The following is a 15,272-nucleotide window of genomic DNA, read 5'->3' on the forward strand; positions in this document are numbered from 1 at the left end:
AATTTTCACAATTTCCCGATTTCAAGTGTTTGGAAAAGGAATCTGGACACAGCTTTAGTATATTCATTGTAATCAATTTGGAACTGTGAATTAAAAGTGGGAGATTTTCCTCAATTCAGTAGAATTTTAACTTATATAACTACTTAAAATATAACAGATTCTGAACAATGTTAGATTATCTGTAGGCTGAGGATGTCAGATATGTGTCCATCAGTTATCATCTTATCATCTCAAACACAAAATAGATTTATTTTCTTAACAGGTGCTAACCGGGCCTTCCTCTAATACTTTATTGAATCCTGTAAACAAAATCCTTCATTGTAGGTATCATCGTAGGTCATGTGTGACAATATAAAGTCAGGTAACAGGTGCGTGTGTTGAAATAATAGGCCCCACGTCCAAAATGCTATATTTATGAGGAGTTGATGAACTGGTTTAGTTGTTGACAGGTTAGTGTGCATGGTTTTAAAGGTGTTGTCTGATCTTATTCAAATCTAAAGCATCCTGTGTGTCTTTGTAGCTAAAACTGCTCAGTTGTTTCCTCTAACCTGTCTTTGTTTGAGACCTCGCTGTCACCTGGTTTCCTGCAGTGGAAAGTTAATGCTCAAAATAATAGAGTACAGTATGTCCTGTGGAAAAATAAAAGTCACGTGCACTATCTGTCTTGATTAAGTTAAAATTCAGTCCATTATATCCAGGCTTAAGTTCCTTTGAACTTCATGACCTTCAATTACTTAAAGGAGTGCAAACGATGACAAAGCCTGACATTTTGTAACCTAAAAAGAAGCTGCAAAATGTGTGTCGGTATTCCAACCTAAAGAAACTTGATCACAGTCTCCACTCTCCTGCTCGGTTCTCCGCATTAACCTGCACACAAGCGTAGATTTTGTCGTGCTTTGTGTCATAACACAGGGTGATTATTAACTCAAAGACAAACCCACCAGCCGCTTATGGTTGCCATGGCTTTATCCCCTTTACCTTTGTTTGGGTGTTGACAGACAGTGATGAAAAAGTTACCCTCGGGTCAACTCTTTGGTAACTGATGAGACAACACAAACACAACAGTGGAAAGAAAACTGTTACAGTTCCTTTCAATTACCCAGAAAGATATAAATGTGAAGTTAGATTTTGTTAAATACAAATGTAAAACAATTCCAGCTTTTTTTACCTCCGTGATTTTGACTGACTGAAGTAACTAAATTGCTGGTTTGGTTTTGCATGAATCAAATGTATGCATTAACTTTTGTCTTAAAGGCTGATCTCAGTTTTAAAGTTTTTGGTGTTATTGAAGTCACTCATATTAAGAAAAATATTCTCTCACTCCGCCAATTGGGATGTTTCTTGTGCCCCCTGGTGGAGGGCAGAAAAACTTCACCCAACTCTCTGACTGACTACTAACTCTAACCTTTGTGTGTGTGTGTGTGTTTGTGCAGGTCTTCCAGAGCAGTACTACAGTCTGACGTGGTTCCTCAGTCCTGTTCTCGGCCTCATGTTCACTCCTCTGATCGGCTCGGCCAGCGACCGCTGCACGTTGCGCTGGGGCAGGAGGAGGCCCTTCATCCTGGCTCTGTGTATAGGAACTCTGTTAGGAGTGGCTCTGTTTCTAAACGGATCGCTGATAGGTGAGTGTGTGTTATTCTTGTGTTAGTTATACTTTTTCAGGGTCCACTTAATTTAAAGTACAAAGGTATGTGTGTCAGCGAGAAAGAGATCAAAGTGTTTTTATTTTTTTATTTTAACTGAGGTATCTCTTCAATTCACTATCCCAGAGGCTTTGATAATCCACAGAAAATGCAAACCATTCAAAACTTGTGGGAAATATCCGACAGGTTTTTTAAAGCTAAATAAATATCAACAATATCATCTCTACAGTATCTGCAGTTCTTTTTTATGTTACTCTTATTTTGTACTGTAATGCTGTAACATACTTTCTGTAAACATATGACATACAGAAGCGCTTTCTAAGCAATACCCAACAGGCTAATCACTTTGTAAAAGACATCCCATTCAAAATTAGTGAAATCATTATAAAATATTTAAAGTTCCTGGTAAGGGGTGCTGTTGGGCTAGTGGTACGTTTGCACGCCCCATGTACAGAGGCTGCAGTCCTTGAAGCATTCGGCCTGGGTTTGAATCCGACCTGTGACTCCATTCCAGAGTGTCGTCACCCACTCTCTCTCTCCCTGGTTTCCATCTCTATCCATTGTCATGGCTCAACAATAAAGGCATAAAAAGCCCAAAAATAAAAAAGACTGCCTGTAAAGTATGCTTTTTCACAGTAATGTCATTGTATTATTTTAAGCCATTTAAGCCTTTTTTTCACTTTAAGACCAAAAAAAATAAGACAAAACTCTCGTATTTCTTATACAGCCGTCCCAGCATTAACTCAAGTACAAAACAAACCACACCATGTTGTTGTTACAATTGGGCCTAGCATGACAGAAGTCTACTTTGAGTCTCAGTGGGTTTAGATAACAGTGACAACAGATGGCTAGCATGGCCTTAGTGGGAATTAAACCTCAAAATCTGTCCAGGCAAACACTGATATTTCAGCAGGATTCTCATGTGATTCACAGGAAATAAATCAGCCTGATCCTTCCTAGAGCAGTGCAGCATCATTCACCTGAGCCTGAGAGTTGTTTTCATTGTACAGAGACAGATGTTATCCTCAGTCTGACCTTCAGCTTATTATGTTGTCCTAATGTCACTCAGAGGACACAGTTATCGAACCCAATCAAACAAATTGATCGGTTGTCAGTTATGGTACGTATATTTATTGATCTCTTTCTTCACTCTGTAATTGTTGTTCCGGTTTTTTATGTAAACAAACGCTGTGACCTCACTTCACACTGTTGTTGTGTAGTGTTCACACAGCTTCTTTATCTCTACATAGATAGAAGTAAGATTAATTATCAGAGGAATGTAAAGAATAAGAATGAGAACGCTGTGAACTGTTTTCTGTCAGTAGAATCTATTCAGCTCCGTTTTGTTTTTTTCTTACTTTATTCTTCTGCAGAGGTTGACATTCAGGTCAGTTTAGGGCACCAGGGAGTGTGTGTGTGTGTGTGTGTGTGTGTGTGTGTGTGTGTGTGTGTGTGTGTGTGTGTGTGTGTGTGTGTGTGTGTGTGTGTGTGTGTGTGTGTGTGTGTGTGTGTGTGTGTGTGTGTGTGTGTGTGTGTGTGTGTGTGTGTGTGTGTGTGTGTGTGTGTGTGTGTGTGTGTGTGTGTGTGTGTGTGTGTGTGTGTGTGTGTGTGTGTGTGTGTGTGTGTGTGTGTGTGTGTGTGTGTGTGTGTGTGTGTGTTATAGAGAGAGAGACAGAGAGAGAGCACCTTGTCCAAGGGATTGAGATGGGAAATGACCAATGAACTGTATGTGTGAGACAAATGAGAGAAAGTGTACGTTTCCGGGGTTATGTGTATATATATGAATGTGTGAGAACAACACATGGTGACATGGGAAAACTGTAGTAACCTGTGTGTGTGTGTGTGTGTGTGTGTGTGTGTGTGTGTGTGTTAACATGGGAACACAGGAGTAAGCAGTTCACAGGGAAATGCTTCCTGTTTGCTTCCCCCTTTCCACCAATCACAATTCACTTCCTGTCTGTCTGCCAGGCTAGCGAGTAGGTCTGCTCCATTGTCCCACACACACACACATGCACACAAGTGGGCACACACATGCACATTCATACACACACACTCTGCTGTTCTTTCTATGATCATTTGTTCCTGGATGTTGATAGATTTCAGTTTTTTTTAGTCACGCTGCGTCACACCTCCTGTGATCTCGCTCTTTCTTCATCACTCCTTCTTGGTCACAATGTCACAAATACACCACACACACACACTCACAAAGTTGTAGCCTTAATATTAACAGTATGGATTAGTCATAAAAATGATCAACCACCCCTGTAGTTTTTCTAACTGAAATATGTTATTTATAATTTATGTTATATATCTAATATATTATTGTACATATAGAATATGCTGTATATGTTTTATATGTTATAGTGTAGTTGATTGTTTTGATAGTTACTATTCATGACAATAATAATAATAATAATAATAATGAAGCATCTTGAACTATTTTGAACCTGTAAACTTGTTTATTTGTGCTGTAAAAATGTTCATTTTTAATATGGGGTCTTATGGGGATCCTTGGTTTTTGGAGTCAGCCTCAAGTGGCCACTAGAGGAACTGCAGTTTATTGCTATTGTGCATTGGCTTCATTTTTCAACACTTGCCACTTGGGTCTGACACAAACACACATTGAGCCGCTCGAGAGCGAGGACTGTGTCACAAATGTAATGAGACCCAGAAGGTCAGACACAGCATGCAAAGCATTATGGGAAATGAGGGATGGTATATCTGTTGGGAAATATGTGTTTACATTGGAATTTGGGTGAACTTACCCTTTAGAAACACATTTCACATGCCATCCAATATCGTTTCTTTGATGATATTTGTCTTTCTCTGTAAGGTCTGTCCATGGGTGACGAGAAGGGGAGACAACCAATAGGGATTGTCCTCACTGTGCTTGGGGTGGTGGTGCTGGACTTTTGTGCAGACGCCACAGAGGGACCAATCAGAGCATATCTGCTGGATGTGGCCGACACGGAGGAACAAGACATGGCGCTCAACATCCATGCCGCCTCAGCAGGTCTGAAATACATACATCTCACACACTTTCCCAGGATGAAATAATAGAAAGTATAATACGCTGAAGCCAGAATTGTTTGTCAAGTCAGTAACTCCACTTAATTGATTGAACACAGATTGGATATAAAACAGCACTAAGACACTCATTTCTCTCTTTAGTTTGACAGTCTACATTTGTGTCCCTGTGTGCAGGTCTTGGTGGTGCAGTGGGTTATGCTCTTGGAGGTTTGGACTGGACACACACCTTCCTTGGAGCAATCTTCAGGTCCCAGGAACAGATCCTGTTCTTCTTTGCTGCCGTTCTCTTCTCTATCTCTGTGGTGTTGCATCTCTTCAGCATCGAGGAGCAGCAGTACTCATCCCATCATGACCGAATCGAACAGGTACAGTGTTTGTTTTATGCAAACTTTGATTTCAGTTCACTTATTTTTTTTACTTTGTTCATAAACATGCATCTCTCACTTGAAATCACACCAGGAGAGTCCAGATCGCACCAACCCGCCACCATCAGCAAACGGTAGGAATGGACTTCTGGCCCCCAAGCTGGAATTGATCGGAGAGGACGACACACTGGACAGCTACGACCTCTATGACCCCTATGGAGACGACCTGTCAGAGCGCGGGGATATGGACTTCCTGGAGGTGGAGCTTGTGAGAAGTAAGTTCATACATTATTGGCCCCTTTGCTGAATCTGAATTAAAGTTTCTCTCCATTAAGCTCTTGAAGTTTAATGATGGTAATACCTAGTTGTCCTGTGTATCCAGGTCTTTCAGAAAAGCAGCGATGCTTACTTTCTCGTTATCGACAGATTTGAGCTAGCTTTAATCACAGCTGCCCCAACACTGAATGGTCCAAGGCTATTATGATTAATTGAAATCCTTTAAACAAAGCAAAATGATTTGTTTGTTTCTTTGTCCTTTCCTGATAAAAAGACTATTGTTTTTTCTTTAATCTTTTTAAGTGGGTTCCAACCAGTAATCATGAAGAGTCTTAGCCTACAAGTCTGCAGATTTGTATTTCCAACCCTTCAGTTCAGCTTCACAAAGTAAATAAATAAGTCAGCAGATGGTTCAACCAGATGCAGTTGGTAATCTGTGAATCCAATACTGGGTGACAAATTCTTCTCAGTTCATACAAATTAGAAAAAAATATCCTCTAAGCCAGTGGTTCCCAATCATTTTTCCCTTTAAACCCTCCTATTTGTATCTGAGAAAAACTGAGCCCCCCCTCAGATCCCACTGAGGATGGTGATTCTCTGCTTTGAAAAATTAACAAATATAATTGTTTTCATGGGTAAACTCCCAACAGAATAGGCCTAAACACACTTCTTACATATCCAGTAATTGTGTTATCATTTTTGTGGTTGAATGTGCAAACTTCATACGAACAACCTCAGAGGAGAGAAATCTCCCCAATGATGAAAGTTTTCTTCACTTGGTTTTTTGATCACCATCATTTTTTACTACAGATATCAGCATCTCATTTTCTATAAACTAATGCCCCTTCTCCTGGTGTTTCTTTAGGTAAAAGTGACAGTGTTCTCGCCATGGCAGACGCCACTCTCGACCACATGGACCATGATGCATTGTTCCTCTGTCACATAGAGCCTTCCATCTTTACCGACCGCCTCTCACCCTACCACAGCTCCCCTCCAATGACCGGTTCCTACTTCACCTCCAATTACAACAATCAGCCTTCCAAGTTTGGCAACATCAGACGGAGCAGCAGCGCAGGCAGTCAAGACCTGCTCCGCCTCCAAACGAACAACCACCAAACACACGCTCCCACCGAAAGGGTCTCCCGCCTCTCGGCTTTCTTACAGGAAATGGAGAATGACGATGGTCAGGAGGCGCTGCTGAACAACCAGCTCAATGAGCAGAGGACACTGAACGGACGGCTGATGGCCGGTGTAACCAATGCTGATGGAGACGACACTAACAGACTGAGCTCCAAAGGACAGGCCCATCGAGCTGGAATGGTCAAGGGTTGGTATTTTTTAAATACAGTTTGCAGAACAGATTTCAGAAACTTTCTGCTTCCAAATAAGAAAGTGATTGATTTCCACAGGACAAACTCACTACTTAGAATATGGTAGTAAACATGTTTGGATAGAGTAAGGCAATGTTGAAGTCAGAGGAACAGTTGATCTTTTTTTGAGCTAAATACAGAAGAAGAAGTTTATCCTTACAGTTGATGGAAACACAAGTTCAAGTAGAAAATTGATCCACTGTTTGGTTGTGTTGTAAGCCAATATCATATGTCCTGTCTCATTTTACTAAAATATTTAGTGTAAATCTTATAACTTTATTTTTTTCATAATTACAGCTGCTAGTACAGGAGCCCCCATGAGGCAGCCCCGTCACCGTCACACCTTCTACCGCCAGCCGTCCTGCACATTTTCCTACTACGGTCGAGTCGGTAGCCATCGCTACCGTTACCGCCGGGCCAACGCCGCCTTCCTCATCAAGCCATCTCGAAGCATGAGCGACCTGTACGAAGTGGAGGAGAGACACAGGAGGAGGAGCAGACAGAGGAACAGGCACCGCAGTGGAAACACCAACTCTTCCAGCGGGGACACAGAGAGTGAAGAGGGAGAGGTAAGGGAACGAAAGCATCAGTATTTCAATTTCTTGTTCAGTTTTCCGGCTGTGTATTTAAACTACTGGGTGGTAGTTTAAAATATGTTTCTATGGGTCTAATCTGGTTTCCTCTCTTCAGGTTGAGACGACTGTGCGGCTGCTGTGGCTCTCCATGCTGAAGATGCCTCCTGAGCTGCTGCGACTGTGCGCCTGTCACCTGCTCACCTGGTTCTCCATCATTGCCGAGGCGGTCTTCTTCACTGATTTCATGGGACAAGTCATCTACCATGGAGATCCTACTGTACGAGACTAAGCAGCTAAACACACCTAGAAAGATAAACGGATATATTCCTACATTCCTCTGAAGTTTGATTATTTTTTCATGAATGAATGATTTGACTTCTTGTCCATAGCGATCTAAAAAATCAAAAATTTCAGTCAAGCAAGGAACAAACTTCTCTATTACATCATTCCTATTATCTTTTCCCCACCCCTTTTGATTAGTGTAAACTATATATTTTATGCCATCTTCTTAATGTGATGGTTTATGTGGATTGTAGTGCTTAATCATTTTTTCAATCAATGTACATTTTTATATTCCTGTTAATGTTTTTTTTTAATGTGGACCCCAGGAAGAATATCTGAGCTCTGGGCTACAGCTAATGTGGATCCTAACAAATCAACCAATCTGTTATAAACTGAACATGTTTTTCTTTCTTTCTCTCTCTTTAGGCTCCTGCTAACTCAACTATGCTTGAAAACTATCACAAAGGAGTTCAGATGGGATGTTGGGGACTGGTTATATATGCCATGACTGCTGCTACATGCTCAGGTAACACATTGAGCTCACTTGATTACATCATTAAAAAAAAAAAGAATAACATCATGAACTTTGGGCTAACCACCTAACTAATCAAACTTCTCCAGCTATTCTTCAGAAATACCTCGACAACTTCGACCTGAGCATTAAGATCATCTACATCCTGGGAACGTTGGGTTTCTCAATAGGTATGAAGCACAGCACAGTGATACAAAATTACAACACAAATGTGGGAAATAAGTAAATTAATCTTTATCTTTCTTGCTATAGGAACTGCTGTCATGGCAATCTTCCCTAATGTTTATGTTGCAATGGTGATGATCAGCAGCATGGGCATCATCTCCATGAGTATCTCCTACTGTCCTTACGCTCTGCTGGGACAGTATCACGAAATGAAAGAGGTGCAACATATTCACTCAGTTTTCTGAGAAATGTAATTTCATGTTCCTGATGTGTCTTACATCTTCAGTAAGAACCAGTAGGTGCTGTCTTTAGATGGCAGAATGACAAAAAGTAAATGGTCTTGGTATTTTAACATTTTAGCTGCTTTTTAACGTAATACATTTAACTATAAAAACTGAAATTTGCCTGAAACAAGCATTCTGTTTTCTACATTTTAAAATCATTTTGTTATATATATTAATGTACTTTCTATGGAGGACTTCAGAACACGTGTCACTATAAGGAAACAAAGAACTCAGTGTACCATAAGAAAAGAAAATGAGATATTAAGCTCACAATAAAACATTTTCTTTCACTGACATTAAGTGACTGTATGTTTCTCTGCCTCCTGCAGTACATCCATCACAGTCCTGGTAACTCTCGGAGAGGCTTTGGCATCGACTGTGCCATCTTATCCTGCCAGGTGACTGTTCATGTAGTCTCTTTGAACTTTTTGTGGCAAAGCTGATGTCTTCTTAAGCAGACTGGTGTTACATAACTGTCTGTTGTTTTACAGGTGTACATCAGTCAGATCCTGGTGGCCTCGGCTCTGGGTGCTGTAGTGGAGGCAGTTGGCAGCGTCCGTGTCATTCCCATGGTGGCCTCTGGGGGATCCCTCCTCGGATTCTTCACCGCCTGCTTCTTGGTCATTTACCCAACTCCACACAGCCGGTAAGAGACTCTTCCTCATAAACAAATTAGTTTTCTTGGCAAAAGTTAGATAAGAAGGATTATACCACTCTGTCTGTTCTGTATGCTTGATATGAAGTAACCGCAGGCCAGGTGACGTAGCTTTGCATTAGCATAAGCGCTAGTTGCATAAGTAAATATTCCTTTTAGTCAAAAATTAATTCCTAACATTTATGATTGTTTGAATGATTGACAGGGACGTGGACTCATCCAAAGCTTCAGAGAAACGGGCTTTGACAAAGCCGGAAAATCCCACCAGCAGTGAAGTGGCCGTGGTTATCGAAAAACCGAGCTTCCTGAAACTAAACAAGTCCGGCAAGGCCACCACCAGCACTACATCCTGTCACACGGAGAAAGAGTCTGCTCTGTGATTGATCGGCTACATCGACAGACACGTTGCTGCAGAAGAAACTAAATAAATGTTTGAATTACAGCCGATGGAGAGACTGTGGGATGTGCAGCATCGTCCACAGTTGGTCAACTCTTTGTGTCTGTGCTTTCCTCTGACTGGCTTTTCTGCATTGTTGAAGAAGGAAAAACAAAATCTGCCATGGGACCAATTTAACACCAGACCAACAAACCCAACATATAAGCAATCTGGTCCCAGTACCGTTCTAGCCGTCATTGAAATTCTTTTCACCTAACCCTCACAGATATCTGACTGATCCGTTGTGGGTTGTCCAGAGGTGAGCGATTCATTGTTTTAAGGAGAGGTCGTTTCTGTCTCTCAGGGCCTGTATGAGGTGCTACCGAGCCACCGCCTGGACAGGAAACTTCAGGGGACACACACACCAACTTACACACACACACACACACACACACACACACACACACACACACACACACACACACACCTCTTCATCTGGGGGTCAACACAATAATCACATAAACTCCTGAGTAACGAACATTGTTGATGAAAACAAGTCCTCGAAGCTGCAATCATTGAAAATGCTGAAAATTGTTCTTCCTCGATGTGGATTACGGTTGCTTGAATCTTTGCTAACTTGATGTGGAAGATAAACGACGTGTGTGTGTTTCTGTTGACTTTGTTTCTCCAGTGAGGGCATTGTGTTCACCAAAATAAAGCCAACACACTTTGGCTTTGCGGGACTTTGACACCACTCTGCATCTGTAGCTTTAAGACTCGAGAGACTTTTGGAAGTGGCATTTTTTTTTTTTATCTAAGAGCCTGGTCACTGAAAAAAAAAAAAGACATGTTTGTTCCTGATCACCCAAATGGCTTGTGAATGGATTTTTTTTTTTTACTCATAAAGTCTTTAATTGAGCCTTAAGGAGGCTTTGCTCAGAAGTGGAGAGCATGAGCGTAACGTTGCCTGTATATTCAGCCGAAAGGACAAACGTGGTCAAATTCCAGGAAAGAAAGAGCATAGATGCAATGAGCAATGGCATTCAAATCCCATATATTATTGTCATGACTTGTGAAGGGCCCAGAAAGATGCTTCTCTTTGTTTTGAATAATCAGACTAACCTACATGCTGCAGGAGCAGGAGAGAGACTAATCAACCAGCAGACGAGAACAGGAGAGACATGTGGAGTTGTTCTTTTTCTCTCTGCTTTTTCATTTTCATTTTAAAATACTGTTAGCACAATGTTTGTGTCGTAGTACACATTGTTGAAGGGGTGTTAAGTGGCAGTATGAAAAGGCTTGTTATTGGAGCAGTGATGGAGGATTCAAGTTCCTAGTTTAGGCGTCAGACCTCTGCTAATTCTAATCTGTCAACAGAAGCCGATAAACTTATCTTCGATGCTCATTATATCTGAGTTTCATACGCTATATTAATGTCTAGAACAAGAGAAAGGGATGAGAAAAATTCTATTAGTTCAAAGGAGTAAAATGGGATTTTGGGAAATCCCTTTTATTTACTTTGTTCTGCAGAATTACATCAAAAAATGTAAATCTCTTCTCTGTATGCTAAATATGAAACTCCCCACATTAGACAGTTAGCTTAGCAAAAAGACTTGAAACAGAAGGAAGTCGGTATTTTAGCTTAAAAAAAATGTCTTCCCTGTTTCTGTTTTCCTTTTTTTTTTAGCCTAACACCATTTGGTTCTTGCTTCATGTTAACCGTACATGATGGTATCGATCTGATTCAAGAGTTTCCCAAAATGACAGACTACTCCTTTAAATGAAAAAACTTCAGAACAAAATTTGAATTGGTCCAGGTTTGGAGATGCATGTTTTAACCATTAACTAAAGCCTTTTGTAACGTATTGACATCTGCTGTTTAATTAGAGCAAATAGCAGCAGTGTGATACGTTTGGCTTCACTTTGGCCCTGTTTGGATTTATAACAACAATCAGCTTATAACATAAATATTGTACTACAATGGAGGGGCTAGATGCAAGATGCATAAATTAAAAACAAACTCCTTCCAATCCTGATAGATTGTTTCATAGAGCTGCACGTTTACGAAAAGAGTTGCATTTAAAAAAATCATGCATGGTGTCATTGGTTTACTGATAAACCAACCAGGCGTCTGTTAATCAGTGAGGGGAGAGGGCTGTGTGAGGGTCATTCAAGGAGAGCGGGGTGGTCTGTTGTGGTGAAATCCTTTCTGTGTTTTTTATTTCTGTCCTCCATCTGTCAGGGGGAAAGGAGAAGGATTTGGGTCAGTTTTCCTCTTGGCTCCATCAGCATACATACAAACTTAAAGGAATCCAAATGTAAAGTGCAAGTGGGTTGATTTACTAATGAAAGCAGATTTCATGTCAGAGTGTATTAAAGCATTTATGGAGAAGCTTAGTTTTTAGAAGAGGATTCACTCACGACAATGTGCTTATTTCTTTCCCTTGGAGGCGTGTTGGTGCAGTTTTTAACTTTTTCTTTTTTTTAACAAAATAGATTCCATTATTTCAGGTACATTCAGTCAGTCCCCGACCAGAACAGAGGAAGTGTTTTTGCTCTGTGACTCTGTTGCTATGATGGGATCATGACAAAAGACAAGGGGGTACAGATGCAGGGTTCTGTATGGTGTCTGTAACCACATGGGCAATAAAACATTCTGGCTAAATAAATAGATGCGAAACTTCACTTTAAGGACAGACATGAAGCTTAAAAAAAACTTCTGTTTTGGAAGGTTTGCATGCAAAAATAGCAATATGCATGTATGCAACACCAAAGTATGACTCTGTACAAATCACTCAAGCTCTTTTCTTTATTGTCCTAATAGGTCAGGGATGTATTTTATAATGCATGGCTGGATGTTTGTGTCTTTCTGTTTGAACTTTACTGTGTATAGAAAAACCAACATGTACTTTTTAAGCTGAAGCATTGTGCTCGGGCTGGGGGAGTACACTCTTAACAAGCATGTGACTTTGATTTCTTTTTTTTTTGGCACATTTACGAGTAACGTTTCAGACAACACACATCTTGTTGCTTGTGCATAAAGGTGTTATGAAGGTGTTGAAATGTTTAAAACAAGATGTGTGTAGTCTCTGAACAAACTACTCCTTGTTAAAAGTGTAGACGAGAAACTCCAGGTCGTGAATACTTGAAGTGCAACTTGAGTGTTTTTGTTCCATTGCAGTGAAAAGTCTTTGATTTTTGGGTTTCTTCATGTTTTTTTTGTTTTTTTTGTTCTTAAATGTCCCATGCCTTTTTAACGCAGACTCTGGAATGTTCAGACAGCAGCTCGGCTTGCTGGGAGATTGAGTTCTTACCTTTGATTACATCTTGTGACTTAAATGTTATCGAATGTGAAGTGATTTCAGCTGAAATCATTTTAATTTTGATGTTTGCATAACCAAGGGTGGGGGGTGGAAGGGGTGTGACATTGCACAGAACTTGCACATGATAAAACAAACAGTAGATTTGTGTTGCAAACAAAAGAAAATATATAACTGTGGATATTTATTTTTTGTAGGTTTCTTTTCTAAGAAGGAAACTTTTACTTAGTTTCCAAAAGGATTCATTAAAGCTATTCTGTTTGCTGTTACGGGAATTGTTACACAAGTGGACTGGATCATGTGTGTGTGTGTGTGTGTGTGTGTGTGTGTGTGTGTATGAGGGCAGTCTCGGCTGCTCAAATGTAAGGAACAGGGCAAGAGTGTGTTAAAAATGTCATCTCAGTGTTTGTTTTTTTGATTCTGGTTCTCCATTCTTTGCAATCACCTGGTTTACACTTAACTCTGGAATCGTTGGCTGCATCCGGGGGGGGGGGGGGGGGTTATTTACGAGCCTTTAATTTTCCGGTGTTTTAACCCAAGTAGAACATTTCCTTTTTCATTTTTGTTTTTGTTTGAACTTGAGGCAGAGCCACAAGGGAGAGTTTTGGCCTTTGCACTTTTTTCAGTGGCGGCCATATTGGCTCCACCCTCCTGATCATTGAATGAATGTTGCGATGTGGTGATGCCTGCTCATATTCCAGCTAGCAGCTGTCAGCAGCTGTAATGCTGTTACGTCCAACCTGGCCTGACTCGGCCTGTGTGGCTCTGCCTCGAGAACACTGTGTGTTAAAGACGGAGGAGAGCGATGCCTATACACTTAGATCTACACAGAGATTAAATCAAGATGAATACTTAAAGAATGGGAAAGTACTTTACTATATATAATATGCCTTGTTATATGGAAAAAAATATGTATATATACAGATTTCTCTTTAGTTTCTTCTTTTTTTGCTGCTATAAAAAAGATGATTATTTTTGTTAGTAGTTTTGTTTTCTATATAAAGACTGTATATATCTCTATGTTCTGTAAATATGCTTGAGCCTTCATATGTAGGACTCTGGATGAACACTGTATGGAACGCACCTTTAAAATCTACTCAGAAGTAAACCAACAACGACTCCTTTCATCATTATTGCATGACTCAAAATATGAGACCTTCAATGAAGTGAAAGTAAAATGACACATGTCACGCACTGACTGTAAAACAAACGCAGTACATATACAGTTAAATGTAAAACTATAGGAACATGATGAGAGAATGACCATACTGTGGACCATTAATGCTCTCTGCCGTCAATACAGATGGATGAAAGATTTACATGGAGAGGAGATTCTTCTTCGTGCAGAGGGGGCGCCTAAAATAAAACAAATTATGTAACGAGCAAGTGACACAACAAGAAAAGTGTTGCCTCTTTGAATATGCACAAAAAGGTCATGTTTTATTTCGGGAATATTTTGGTTCAAGCCTTACTGTGTGATCAGTTTGCCTTCAGTTTCCTCAAGAAAAGCAAACAGGTAAAGACACTAAAGCTTTACTCTGCAGTGACTCGTTCAACACTGCATAGAATCTTCAAACAAACTTGATGATTTATCAAATAAGAATTGTTTCCGTTACATTTCATCATCCGTGTGACCTGCTGCTGCTCTGCAGTTTGACTCCTTTTTTTTCTTTACTCAGCACCTTGAACGCAGTCGTCTGGTTTCCCATAATGCCTTGCAATAGCACTGCTGAGAGAGGAGAGGAAGATCAGACAGCTTTGTTCCTGCAGACTCAGATTTCTCTCCCTCACACGGGGTCAGGGCCCCTCTCTCTCTTTCCATACACACACCAGAGAAGGAACTTGAAACCAGTTTGAGTATGTGTGTTTGCATGAGTGTCTGACCCAGACTAATCATGTGACCACTCGACCAGCTGATGGGGAATGTGCTCTTGTTATGTGGTGTACTTATGCCGAGGTATAAACTTACAGGCAGGAACATTACGCTGTCTGAACTGTAATGACCTTCTGCCCCTCTCCTCTGGAGGGTTAAAGGGGAATACCACGCAATATAATAACTCCAGCTGTGACTCCACATAAGATTTATTATACTGAGCAGCTAGTCTATTATATCAAACCAATATAACCAATATAATTGTATCCTCCCCAACTATTTGCACCACTTTTCAGTTTATAGTTTACTTAAGCTAAAGTTGATGTTGGGTAAAATTTTGGATAGAAATTTGAGAAAAATTTCCCCTTTTGAACTTTTAGGTAGTAATAGAAAACAAAATGAATTAATAAGATGTTGACAGTAATTTAGGGAGATCTTTAAGTTTATCCAGAATGTCCTAAAAGACCCCCTCAAATATTGTGTGAACTTTATATAGCGTATGAAGCCTCCACACCAGACTGAAAGC

At 40.3% G+C, this 15,272-nt stretch overlaps 1 protein-coding gene across 1 annotated transcript in view; it reads left to right on the forward strand.

Moving 5' to 3' along the window:
• LOC132991340 (solute carrier family 45 member 4) overlaps positions 1–13,981 on the forward strand; it is a 52,274-nt gene extending 38,293 nt beyond the window's left edge. Inside the window, exons 4-16 of the mRNA XM_061060086.1 lie at positions 1,434–1,622; positions 4,477–4,656; positions 4,848–5,038; positions 5,133–5,313; positions 6,180–6,641; positions 6,982–7,253; positions 7,375–7,536; positions 7,968–8,067; positions 8,163–8,243; positions 8,326–8,456; positions 8,852–8,920; positions 9,014–9,168; positions 9,383–13,981. Of these exons, the coding sequence (XP_060916069.1) occupies positions 1,434–1,622; positions 4,477–4,656; positions 4,848–5,038; positions 5,133–5,313; positions 6,180–6,641; positions 6,982–7,253; positions 7,375–7,536; positions 7,968–8,067; positions 8,163–8,243; positions 8,326–8,456; positions 8,852–8,920; positions 9,014–9,168; positions 9,383–9,557 (2,348 nt within the window). The 3' untranslated portion in view covers positions 9,558–13,981. The remainder of the gene's footprint in view (positions 1–1,433; positions 1,623–4,476; positions 4,657–4,847; positions 5,039–5,132; positions 5,314–6,179; positions 6,642–6,981; positions 7,254–7,374; positions 7,537–7,967; positions 8,068–8,162; positions 8,244–8,325; positions 8,457–8,851; positions 8,921–9,013; positions 9,169–9,382) is intronic.
• The last annotated feature ends 1,291 nt before the right edge of the window (positions 13,982–15,272 follow it).

This window comes from Labrus mixtus, chromosome 16, assembly GCF_963584025.1.
Source record: "Labrus mixtus chromosome 16, fLabMix1.1, whole genome shotgun sequence".
NCBI classification, from domain to species: Eukaryota; Metazoa; Chordata; class Actinopteri; order Labriformes; family Labridae; genus Labrus; species Labrus mixtus.